Here is a 13,295-nt window from a genome sequence, read left to right as displayed (position 1 = left end):
AAAATGGCGTCGAACATTAGGGACTTTACATCACTGCTCTTGCTCTTTTACTCTCTCTCCTCCTAACTCTCTCTCCCTCTCATCTGTTATTCCTGTCTTTCCCCTCTCTGTATCTCTGTTCGTCACTCTCCCTTCTCCTAATCTAGTTTTTCCTTGAGCTCATTGCTGTCTCTTTTCGTCTGGCCCTCTCATGTCCATCTGCACTTTGCACCCATCACCCCATTGCTTTTGGTCCTAAGCTAATTCTGTTGAGGTATCAGTTCCAACAGTTGCACATAGATCAGCATTTCTTATAGATGTGATTTAAGGGTTAGCACCTGAGTCATCCACGCCATGACTGTCTAAAGCCCTGGTGTATGTTTGCTCTTCTTTGGTTGCCCATGGTATGTGTCTCTTTAAATGTTTATTTTTTTGATGGTATTTTTACTATTTCTTCCTCTTTCCCTTTGTCGCTCCCTATCCTTCACTATATCCACTTCTCGTCCTCTAGTCTGTCCTCTTATCGCTCACTTCCTTCTTCTCTTGCCCCATCACATTTCCTGCTCCTTGGTTAATTCACATTCTGCCTCATCTTGGTGGCTTCCAGGCCTTACAGAAGCAGGAGGCCAAGCAGCTGCGAGACCACTCTGAAGGACAGCGGCTGAAGAACAAGCGCAAGAACCGGTACAAGAACATCCTACCCTGTGAGTATGGACGGCACCTATAGACATGGAGGAGCTCTGAACCTATGCCCGTAGGAGATCTGAGTCTGTGTAAGACCTCTGAATGTACCTGTACCTATCAGAGAGCGGATCTGTAGTTATGGATCCGCGAAAAGTGCTATGTAATGCCTTATAGCTTTGGTGCCCTTTGTTTTTAGTCTCCAAGTTGTTCTACAAAGTACACATAAGTTTTACAAAGTCCACTTTTAATCAACGCTGGTCATTTTTTGCAAATTTCAAACAGATTGGACAATGAGGGATGAAACTAAAATGGGTGCAGGTGTGACAAAAGTTGATTTTCCCCTCATAATTATAAGAATACGTTTCACTCAAGATTGCAACAAAATCTGCACAGAGTGGCAGAGACGAAGGGCTCGTTCCACCTGGGATCTTTTTTTAGTTTGATGTAAACCTGGGCAGTCATTTTTGAGCTATCTACAGAGTAAATAAGTACAATAGAGAGTTGACATCTTAACTTTAGCGCCATCTGTATGGTTCAGCTTCAGAACTGATTAGATAACTAAGGGGCAGATGTATCAATATACCATTTTGCGATTCTCAAATAGAGATTTTTAAGGAATCGCTATTTGAGAAGTGCAAACTGGTATGTATGTAGAAATTCGCTATTTTTTAGCGATTTCTTAAAATTCCTTAATTGCGATTAGCAAATTGCTAATCGCAATTAAGGAATAATTTCCCATTCATTTCTATGTGCCAGGAGGCCCATAGGAATGAATGTGAAATTATTCTCAATTTGCGATTAGCAATTTGCTAATCGCAAATTGAGAATAATTTCAAGGGTGCAAGGGTGTCTTAAGGACACCCTGCTGCACCCCTGAATTTGACATGTGTGCGCATATGGCGCACATATGTATGAGTGTCATATGGCACCTTTAGAATTTAAAAAAAGTGCATTTTGAAAAGAATTCGCCAATTACCACCAACTACAAGTTGGTGGTAATTTGCGAATTCTTAGTAAAAAAATCGCAACACTGAAATGCTTAATACATTTCAATTAAGAAATCGCAATTTGCCATTTCTTAAAAGCCTCGCAATATTAAGGAATCGCAAAATTTGCGATTCTTTAATATTGCGAGGCTTTTTGCATGATACATTCCAAATCCCGTTTTTTTTCTCGCAAACGCTGCTATTTTGCGAATCGCAGCGTTTGCGACAAAAAAAACGGATGATACATCTGCCCCTATATTTTTAAACACAAACTTTCCCTTGATTGCTCAAGTGCTTTTTGTGATTTTCAAAATGGCAATGTTGGTGCAAGAACCGAATCACCTGACTAGCTGAGAATACATGTGATTTTTCGCTGTGCCCTCCATTACTTAGTTCTCGAATGAATAGGCTAGATTTCAGAAACTATTTATATAAAAGATGTTATTCGAACTTAGAAGGGCAAGGGGGTTACCATCTTAAGGGGCTTTGAGAACACACCTGAGAACGTTACAATTTGCCCTCAACAGGAAACTGTTAAGAGGCTTGAGAAACAATCAACTCTGAAATGCTGTTTCTCAAACAAAATATCATTTTTTGAGCCTCTGTCAGCACGAACACTTATCCTGAAAACCCGCTCACGGGCGCGCCAACTGCTAGGACTAGGAGTGGAGTAGCCCAGATATGGACTTTGTTTTTTTTCCTACTGGACTCCTCACCTTCAGACAATTGATTAAGCTCGGTAGCAAGCGATAAACATTCTTTTAAGAATGACAGACAAAGGGATACTCGTTTCAAAGCTTTCTATGAAGAAATAATAGGCAGATTTACATCAAACATGCCATACGTAGGTTCAGCGGGAAAGCATACAAATCACAAGTTCAAAGAACTCGGTACAGTTCTAAGTGAAATCCGGCAAAGATTAGCCTTCTAAAGGTGGGGCAAAGGGGTCTCCTGTACATAGAAATCAACATGTCCTTTCATAGGACTTTAGACAAAGACATTCATAGGTTCTACATGAGTGTATGGTTCTCAGGATATGCACCAATAGGGAACCAGCAAGAAGAAACATTTTTCCTCAGAATACATTTGAAGTTTCTCTCGTGATAGTACTAGATTAGGTCTGCAGAGGTTGTCACAGTTTATTCAGGCAATCCAATTGATAGATTGTGTAGCACTAGCCTGAGACAGTTAGCATGTACTTGGTTAGGTCCAGAGGGAGACCGGTCTCTGGGAACATTCTCTGTTATTAGGGATAGCCTCGCAATTCTTTATTTGGAACAAGAAGAACAACGTTTATACGTGATAGTTTGTGACGTTGGTGCAAGATGAAGAATAGTTGTAAACACAACACGCCCAATTTGTAATGTGTTTAATATACAGAGAAATAAGCTCTCACACCTCTAATAGAGAAACGGCAAATCTAAAAGATGAAAAAGCTAATTATGCAGAGTTGCCAAACTATATTCTAAGAAAACATGAAGCATTCTGATATAAAATGTACATTTAAAAATGTTATGGTTAATCAACCTTATAAAAATTAAAAACAGCTAAAAGTGGCAGGATATTGTCACTACCAAACCATAACACACCCAGAGACAAACTCTAACAAAAAATATACATGGATTTGGAGCGCTTGTGATAAGACTGTGATTGGGAAGTATTGGCCGAGGGCCATGTCCTTGTGGTTGTGCCCTTTATTGTGTCCTGCACCATTGTGCCTGGGGACAGACTTTTGATGTGGCAAACCAGTATTGAGTACACCCTACCGCTGCCCATCCACAATTCCAGGGCTGATGGGGCATGGCCCTCCGCCAAACCTTTTAGTTCTCTTATTTAACATTAATTCCATGTATTAATTTCTAATAAAGTACACCTTTTGTGACCCCCCATAACTTCCTACTGCAGAACCAATAGCACACAGCTTTCATACAGCTTTTGTGCATATGACCATCTTCATTCAACCCCTTTGCCCCAGTACTTGCTGGAAAGACCAACTGCAAGTGTACTTCTTCATCCAATTCAATTCAAATATTTTTCAAAGTTTTCAGCATAGAATCTGCTTCAGATCCATATGTGCACACATTTTGAAAACAAGATGTGAAGTTCTTTAGGCATGGTGTTCAGAATACAAAAAATAAAAAGACCATAAGCTAGAGAAAAAAATATTTAAATAACTAAAAAGCTGCATCCCTTAGGGCAGTGCTTTCCAGACGGTGTGTCGTAACACGTTAGTCTGTCGGCTGCCGCCTGTAGGTGTGTCACACAACATGGTCTATGCAATACGGTCTAGGCATCATGCAGGATGGTACTGCGCATGCTACGGATACATTAGCTGTTCCTGTGAAAGAGGAGGAGTCTCCTGTGGCGGGACAGCGAGCTGTGATTGGAGTCGGAGCATCGCTGCTGCTCGCTGCCACCCTCCTTCAGACCCGTTGAAGTACCTGGCAGCGCCAGTGGCGGTGAGTAGACTGCCGGTGGCTCCTGCAGTGCAGTGATCTGCGTCACCCCCCGCAGTCCTGTTCAGTCTACGTCAGGGGGAGGCCAGCAGCACCATCGCCAGCCACTGGGGGGAGGTGACAGCAGCATCGCCAGTGACGTGGCTCCTCCAGATCCAAATGCTCGCTATCAACCTCATGCATCTCATTAAAATAGTGAGTGTTGCTGGTTATTAGCAAATTGTTTTCATTCTTGCACATATTTACATATTGTTACTCCTAAATGACAGCAGTCTTGGAAATGTATGTATGTTATTATTTTACAAGTCATATATATTTCTATATGAACTCAATTAGGGAACTTGTCGACGTTTTACTCAAAATGATTGTGTGCTGCTTAATTGGGCCTACTTGAACCCTTTCAGTCCAATCCTTTCTCTCATTCCACATCCCCATCCATTATGAAATGGCATGGGTCACCTGCACAGGCTTATAACACATTTTAGTGATGTTTTCATTACTGGAAGCATACACATGAAAAGAAAGAAAGCGAAGACTAAAGAAATAAAGGCGCATGCCATCCGACCCCACCTGCTCCCTGTGCCCTTCTCTCCCAGTATACTTTTCTCGCCCCATATTTTAAGTTATTTCCTGGGGCCTCCACTAACTTCATAAACTGTCTTCTCCATACTCATACAAAATTCCATTCCCCTTTCCCTCTGATCAACCGAGCAGAGGAAAAGGAGAATTTTACTTTGTTTTTCTGATGACGGGCAAAATCCTGTTTAGCTACTGTGAGTACCAATCAAATTAGTGTTAATATATGACAGTACCCACCAATGTTGTAAAATACTACAAGAGAATGACCCCATCAACCACGTTTGGGATTGGGGTAGATAATCAGAGAAAACAAGCAATATCCCAACTGGTATTATTGGAAAGACAAATAAATACATATGCATCAAGCATTATGAGAACAGAATTAAGGAGACTCAATACGTGTTTTGAATGTGCTCATGGCATCATGTAATAGATAGAAATAGTAGGGCAATTTACAGTTTTAACAGCACTGTAGGTAGACAAATAACAACACAACCCAAATTGTACTTGGTGCTCAAAGTGTGCAAGTGACATACAGTGCGCCTTTTATTGCGCTGACTGCTCAGCGCAATAAAAGGCGCATCCCCCAGTGTGGTCCATCCTAATTACAGTCAACACAACTGAAAACTCATGCTTAACGATTCATTTGGAGCCACACTGTTTTCCATTTTCCACTGTATATATCCAAGCACCATTCACCATGCGCCGTTTATGCTGATCACAATTGTCACTTGCGTCGCCACTATGTATGTCACTTGCACACTTTGAGCACCAAGTACAATTTGTCTTGATGCCATGAGCACATTCAAAAAATTTATCGAGTCTCTGTTTTCTGTTCTCATAATGCTTGATGAATATGTATTTATTTGTCTTTCCAATAATACCAGTTGGGATATTGTTTGTTTTCTCTGTACCCACTAATGGTCGTGTTTAGGTGTAGAAGGGTTAGCCTGGGATCATATGGTATGGACCACCACAGCACTTCCTGCAAAAAAGAAATCACCTGTCTCCAGAGTGGGCATATTCTGGGATTGCTCCAAGTGGTATGAAGCAGGTTGCCGTTGGGTGCCAGTCATCGGAGACAGTCAGGGGAGGCTATCCGCCCATATGCCATAATCTGTGTCTAGTAAAGTGAACCCTATGAAGGCAGTTTAGTTGCACTAGTCTGAACCTGGTAGAGATTGTCGATTTTTGCGGGCGGCTCTGGCGCCTGTTCACTTCATCAGTGAGCAGGCCTAGTCGGCAGAGCGCGGGACCCCAAAGGAATCAGGTGTGTGGTGTATTATCCTACAGGTGATCTATGATACCCCGTGGTCCCCCAAAGCCACCATTTGCAGCTCTGCCATGAGTTCCGGTAATACTTGCCTAATGATGATGTAGGGGGTCAAAGCATGTCGGAGTTGTAAGTAGAGTAAGAATTGCTGCTTTAGTGTTTAAATTCTGGTTGTAGGGTTTTGTGAGAAGTTGGCCTGATGTGCAGTGTTCACTATTCTAGTGATCACTATATATCAGTCCAAACAACCCTTATTGATGATTGGTTGTAAGTCAACCTTATAGACCAGCTATCCTAGTAGCATGGATACGAGCAGTCTAAGGCTAAGACTCTAGAGGGCGTGTTAAGCCAGCTGTTTTACCATCACATTACCCCTTGAACACCCAGTGAAAGGACACCACACAAGTGTTATGAAAATAAACAATGTATTTATTAGAATCACAACAACCCTGTACTCTTTATGAGGACAGGGTGCTAAGCACACAACAAAACTCTTATGAAAATACTTAAGTTAGCACGTTATACACAAATGCCCGAGGGGCACGAAAAACCATATACTCTAAAAGTGGAATGCGAAATTACTAGCAGGTAAGTACAGTACTAATAGGCTTTGGACTCGCTAGGACTTGACTATAGAATCGTTAGATTACTTCTAGGAGGCCTAGGGGACTCGGGTGCAGAGTGTGCACTCTCACGCGGGATGCGGGACAAAGTCTATGGAGGCTAGATTTCACAAAGTTAGTGTTCACGGGCGAACCCGACCTGGTAGGGAGAAAACGACAGTGGATCCTGACCCTTGGATAGTGAGGCTATGCTGGGGCACCGAAATGCCGAAGTTACCTAGCCCAGGGGCTGCAGCTGCATAGGTCTGAAAAGACGTTGGGAATCCTCGTGCCGGACCAGGAGCCCGGAAGAAGGAAGTTGCTGGCAGGCGACCAGTGAAGAAAAGTTCGATGGATCCAAGCCTGGATCAAGGAAGAAGAAAACCTGAAAGCAGAGGGGACCAAGTTCTTGAATCACTAGCCAGTGATTAAGTGGGCACCAGGATGGCACCGGGCGAAGTCACCGCAGTCAGGTGAGTGGGCGCTGCTGGGCTCTGCAGTCTCTCGGACCAGGAGGCGTTGTCGGCGACCAGGATGGAGGTGCGAGCTGTCCCACGAAGGTTCTTGCTGTCGACGTCGCTGGACCCAGGATTGGGCAACAAGTCTTGGCAAATGCAAGGCCCACGCGGTGGACCTAAAATGGCGTCTTAGCCGGACCAGGAGGGTCCAGGGTACTTCTCCGATGGAGGGAAGCAAGGGCCAGTCTGGAGCAACCAGACCAGCAGCAGTGTTGTCGTCGGGCGTCGTTCGGAAGGCCACAAGCCAGCGGGCTAGTAGCCAAACAACGCGGTGAGCAGCAAAAAGCAGAAGGGCCCCACGCCGATCGTGGAGATGCTGGGGGGCTGCTCTTCGGTGTTGGAGCTGCTCAGGGTGGGGGCTTCTCGGACCTCAAAGCACTCACCAGGAAATTACTCGGTGGGCTTGCTGTGCAGAAGTCGTGCAGTCTTGGCGATGGGCGGTCCCTCGAGTTCTCGTCGCACCCACGGTTCTCAGCTGTGCTGTAGAGGTGGGTAGAGGTCAGAGGTGCCAGGGAAGCCGGGTCTCGTCGAGCTGGGCAGTCGGATTCCGGAGGAAGGACGTGCAGCAGACCGCAGTGTTCTTAGATGGTGCCTGCGGATGCAGGGTGACTACTCCTTAGCCACAAGGGAGAATCTTGAGGAAGAAATCGTGAAGTCCTTTCGTGGAAAGTGGTATCTTGATTCCAAAGATGATCTGCTGTGGAAGGGGGCCAGTCCCTACCTTTATCTGGGAAAAGGGGGCTGGCACGCGACTAGGTCCTGCCCTATGGGTGGGACCAGGAGGGGGGTGGTTACACCCACTTCCTTGGCGGGCTTTTCCCCAGCACAGGGTCTGGAGTGTCCCTGGAACTGGTGCAAGCCAGCCTATGCACAGTGAGCACCGGGGTGCCACGTGCAGTCACCTTCCTCTGAAGCCCTGCCTACCTACAATACACAAAATCCTGTCTGGGACGGTGCTGGCACCGCCCCTGGCAGGAAACCCTTTGTCCTTATCTCCTGCTCTGGGAGGACTCCCAGCAGCAGGAGGGCAGACTTGTGTCTCGGTGGCAGCATCCATTTTGTGGATGCTAAGGCTCTGTCTGACTTTAACCGGGGTTAGGGGTTACATACATGTCGTGTCCCTCTAGAAGGGTGGAATGCTAACCCCGTCGCCAGAATTGGCGAGGGGTTAGTATTCCAATTCGTATGACACCTTACTCGACATGTTTTGATAAAGCGATACCAGAGTTGGCATATAACCGCGAGGATTATAATGCACTTAAGAGTATATGGTATGCGATATCATGGAAACGGCTAAGGGATAGATCCCGAAAGCCGCAGACAGGCTCAGCTCATGCCAGAGCACCATCTCACACGATTCCAAGCACTCTGCCTTCAGGATTGTTAAGGCCTGCCATAGGAGTGACTGATAGGAGATCTGTGTGTCCATTTTAGGGTTAGATATAGGTATACTATATCTAAAGCAAAGGGTGATTACACCACCTTGCCCCAGCTGTCAAGCAGCCAGTTGTGTCAGATTTGGATGGCCAGCCAGGGGTGGCATAATACATGCTGCAGCCCCTGGTAGGCCCTGGGTACACCTATGCCCTGGGTACCTAAGGTACACTGTACAGGGACTGATAAGGTGACTCAGTATCCAATTTAGATATGTACCTAAGGTACATGGAATCCATTTTACAGAGAGAGCAGTAGGCCTGGGGCCCTGAATAGCAGGGTCCCAGGTCAACTAAGTCAGAAAACCAGCAAAACACCAGGCAAAAAGTTGGGGGCAACCATAGTCAGGGATCTACCTTCCTACAGGTTTGGTAGAATTTAAGGGTAACTTCCTCCATTACATCCCCTAGTATAGAGATTCTAATGAGGTCCCATTCTCCGAAGTCCTCAAGGCCGGCCACCTGGGGTCATCATACTGGAGATCAGGCGGGTGTCAAGAGCAGTGAGCTGCATTCGAAGATTTATGTTGGGTGTGCGGTCTGTTGTAAATGCAGGAAGAATGCAGTCAAAAGCGGAGCGAGCATGTTCTGGTGTTGTAACAATATGCTTTTGTTTGACTGTTTGCTCTTGATTTCAAATGAGCAATCAAAATAAGTTGAAAAACAAAAAAAAACATCCACCTGGGCCAGAACCATGCCCAACCATAGGGGAGTCTGCTCAATCAGCTCTTTGTGCCTCCCTATATGACGCATGGTAGACCTCCACAGTTTGAGGACAACTCTAGCCACCTGCGGGAGGAATGGTGTTGTAGATTGCCACATAATAGTTCGAAGCCTTGGGGTACCCTGAGTGCCCGTTTTTGTACTGCATATGCAGGGTCATCCCAGGAATCTTGCAGCTATTCATTTATTATGATTATATGTGGTGCCTTATATTATGTTTCGATATCAGCTGCTGTGATGCCACGTTGAACGCAGACTTAAAACATTTAGTCAAGCCTATGGGTGGAAGGGCCTCGTTCCATAGAAATCTGCGGTGCACCTTGTTAACCCTATCAAAGAGGGTACTTGGTATGTCCTGCCGGTAGTTCTGCAGTTAATATGAGGGACACCATTTTAAAAATGGCTGGTTGGCCTAAGAGTGACATTGGGAGGACCGACCACGTTTTGATATCTGTAATCAAATCATCAATTTATAGTTGTATGTTGTCCTTCTAGGTCTCGAGCAGTAGGCGTGATGAAGACTCCCCAGTAGGGAAACCCTGTGTAGTCACCTGAATGTCTGCAGCCGAGACTAGGTCCCAGGGGTAGGAGTTGATCGTAGATCGTAGATGTGGCTGTGTTAATGAAGAGTCCTGATGGTTCCCAAAAAATCTAGAGAATTTGGAGCGTACAAGGTCCAGAGGCCTCAGGGTCTGTCAAAAATATCAGTAGGTCACCTGCATAAAGGGCGTACATGCACCTTATTTTAGTAACTCAAGACTGCACGGGGAGGAACATGGAAGGCTGTGGTCACCAACTCTTCCTATGTTACTACCAGAGTATCAAAACACAGCCATAAACCATGAGTGGGAGGAAAGGTGTGCCGAAGGACTAGGACAAGGAAGATGAAGAAAACGGAATTGGAATACAGTATGCAATCGAGGCATTTATACCGTCTTCTGCTTTCACTGCACCATACTCAAGGCCAACTGAGGCAAACGACAGGTATTAGCACTGAGTTGTGACCCAACATAATGTTACACTCAACAGCTGCACATCTGATCACTCAATGAGTGTTGACATTGATAGAATATAGAAGGAGGAATAAAGTGGCTAGAGCCTCAGTTTCTGGTATGCCCTGAATCCTAGTGTGAGGTCACAAACTAACTAAATACACTTGAGAACATTTCTGCAAGCTGAAGTAATCTGGATTATCTCCACCTGATCATCATGCATTGAAGATCCTCAGACTGGGCGCCCCCGAAATGAAAGTGACTCCCATTAGCGAATCAGATAGCTAGAAAAGTAGCCCACATTTGCTAATCAGGCAAGTTTTGAGCTTGTAAAGACAGTTTGTGAAAGTGTTTTACAATGTGTGGGAGACTGCATGCATTTGTGCTTGCTGCAGGCAATGTGTATGGTAAAATCTGAGAAAACCATAGTACAGAAGACCAGTCAGACCATAAAACAGGCCCTCAAGCAGACAAAAAGCAGCACTCAAACTGACTTGTCAGACCAGCCCTTCAGCCATTGCCATATTGCTTTATAGGCTTGTCCAACCCTGCCATTAACACCCTCACACAAGTAATCAGATTTGGGGAAATTGTATTAGAGCCAGTGTCAGACAGTAATTTTGCAGGGGGAAGGGAGGGCCAGACACACATATACACTCAGACCCATGCAGTCACAAACGTTCACACACACACACGCATTGACAACACTCACTCACAACAAATTCATACATAAATGCATAAACACAAACACGCACCAAACATTCAAAAACATAAAATTTACCTGCCCTTCAGCTCCTGTAGAGAACATCCTCGAAGGTCCCAGGAGGGTTGGGACTGCAGCCTTCTCTCACTGGCCAATGAGACGAAGCAGCATTTCCTCACTTGTCACAGATTGGGATGAGGTCAGTGAGACATGCTTACCCCACCCCACCGTGTGACGAGGTGTCACTGATTGTCAATCGACCCTGGGCACTTCATGGCTTAAAACTGTCGGGGCAATCAGTGATGTTCCCCCTTGTCATGAGGGGGAGGGCCTCGGGGCACTTTTGCCAGGCTGAAGAGGGCACGCCAACAGAGCTGTAAAGTCCTCAACCTGGCAAATTTCAGCACAGGCAGCCAGGAGCCTACGCAGTGAGCACATGTCTAGCTCCTCGCTGCCTGAACAAAAGGGTGTCTGTCAGGATGACCTTTGCTTAGCCTGACACACTGTTATTCTCCGCAAAAAGGTGAGGATTTTCTGCCCGTATGGACGGGCCACAGCTGATTAAGGTGGTCTCATACATGTAATTTTGAACTTGAGGAGAGCTCAGAAGTAGGTTGTAGGAGCAATGTGGAGACCTCTGACATACCCCTACGTCAGTACCAAGGAGGATGCCGATACAAGGATGTCTATCATTGAGGATGTCTATCAGATGTGCATAAAAACACCTAGGACACTCTTTATCCAGCTTTATAGCTGCGCCAATGAGATCTGCTTTGACGAGAGCTCCTAAACATATTGTGAGGGACTCCAGGAAAGGTCGTTGTTAATAGTGTGTCCTGTGTTCTTTCTGATGCCTCTGTCCACCCTGGGTCCTAGTTCCAGTTGCCTCGCCTCCTGACTGACACTTTCCTCCTCACTTTGTACCCTTCTTTTATTTTTCCTCTTTCTCAGTTGATGAAACCAGAGTTATCCTTGAATCCGGAGACCCCAAGGTTCCAGGATCCGGTTACATCAATGCCAACTATGTCAAGGTAAGGGAAGATCATTGTAGTCGCTGAGACATTGCGACTGCTGGATTGGAAAGAACTGATCCCACCGGGTGCACCATCGGCTCCAAGAGGCATCAGTTGACGTCCTGTTTCAGCACTTTCAGCTTTCCTCCACCTGTCCGTCCATCTGTCTCCGTCTCAGGAGGAGATGTGGCCAACAGATCTGAATTCTAAATGCATTTTTCCCACTTGACCAGTTGTGTGTGATCCTGGGCTTTGTCATCTGGTACCTCGTTTTGTTATCCGTCTCAAATATTTGGGGCACTTAGAAACAGGTGAAACTCTAGTATTGAGTTCCATATCAATAATGGGCATTGTCTGTCTTTCTGTGTCTGCAGAACCGGTTGGTGAGTCCAGACGAGTATGCCAAGACCTTCATCGCTTGCCAAGGGTGCCTCGCCGACACAGTCAATGAATTCTGGCAGATGGTGTGGCAAGAGAACTCTCGGCTCATCGTAATGATTACGCGAGAAGTGGAGAAAGGCAGGGTGAGTCCCAATCATAAGTCTCCACTGGACAGGCTTTGATATATATATATATATATATATATATATATATATATATATATATATATGTATATATGTTCGAGGCATGTGGGCTGCTGAATTTATATCTGTGCATAGATCGCCGCCTAGTGTTGGGTCCGGATGATTGCACATTGTTGTCCTGAAAGAGTATCACGAGATAGGTGGCTCCTCCCTTGGACTACATCTTCAGATTGTTTTTTTCCGCCATTGGGTTCCGATGTACTTTCTTGACTCAAGTTCGGAATATACTTAAAACACTTTTCGCGAGGCCAAAAGGTTTTCGGGGCGTCGGTATTGTCTCTCGTTCGTGCCCAGTACTTCATCCAGTTCTTCAAACAGGACGTCGAAGGCCGTATTGCCTTTTTCGACATCTAGGCCCCGACGAGCGTCGACGATGGAACAGAGCCCGTTCAAGAGATGCCCCGTCTGCAACTCCAAACACCCTCACATTGATGTGCACCCGGTGTGCAATAAGTGCCTATCCCCGGACCACGACGAGGCCAGCTGCATGGCCTGTTCCAAGTTCCGGTCAAAGAAAACACTTCGGCTTCGACGCGCCGCGCGGCAGTCGGCCCAGCAAACAGCGCCAGAACCAGAAAATATCTTCGAGGCAGACGACATCGAGGGCGTCGATCAGGAGGATCCTGACCAGCAGTCGGACCCTGCATCGGAGCATGACTCACACTATAGTGTGGACGAAGAACAAGACTACGTCCATGAGGAAGACATCGTCGAGGTAGGAGACGACGCAGAAGTCATTGGAGCCGTCGATGACGACTCAAGCGATGAGC

General features: G+C 45.8%; 1 protein-coding gene across 3 annotated transcripts in view; it reads left to right on the top strand.

Annotated features, from left to right (window-relative positions):
- Window positions 1-13,295, top strand: part of LOC144768106 (tyrosine-protein phosphatase non-receptor type 6-like) — an 848,841-nt gene that overhangs the window by 260,254 nt on the left and 575,292 nt on the right. For all 3 annotated transcript variants that reach the window (XM_078651512.1, XM_078651513.1, XM_078651514.1), the window contains 3 exons: window positions 587-683; window positions 11,880-11,959; window positions 12,316-12,465. In XM_078651512.1, the coding sequence (XP_078507638.1) occupies window positions 587-683; window positions 11,880-11,959; window positions 12,316-12,465 (327 nt within the window). The remainder of the gene's footprint in view (window positions 1-586; window positions 684-11,879; window positions 11,960-12,315; window positions 12,466-13,295) is intronic.

Source organism: Lissotriton helveticus, chromosome 7 (assembly GCF_964261635.1).
Source record: "Lissotriton helveticus chromosome 7, aLisHel1.1, whole genome shotgun sequence".
Classification (NCBI taxonomy): domain Eukaryota; kingdom Metazoa; phylum Chordata; class Amphibia; order Caudata; family Salamandridae; genus Lissotriton; species Lissotriton helveticus.
Note: the sequence above shows the minus strand (reverse complement) of the source record. Positions and strands in the feature narration are given on the sequence as shown.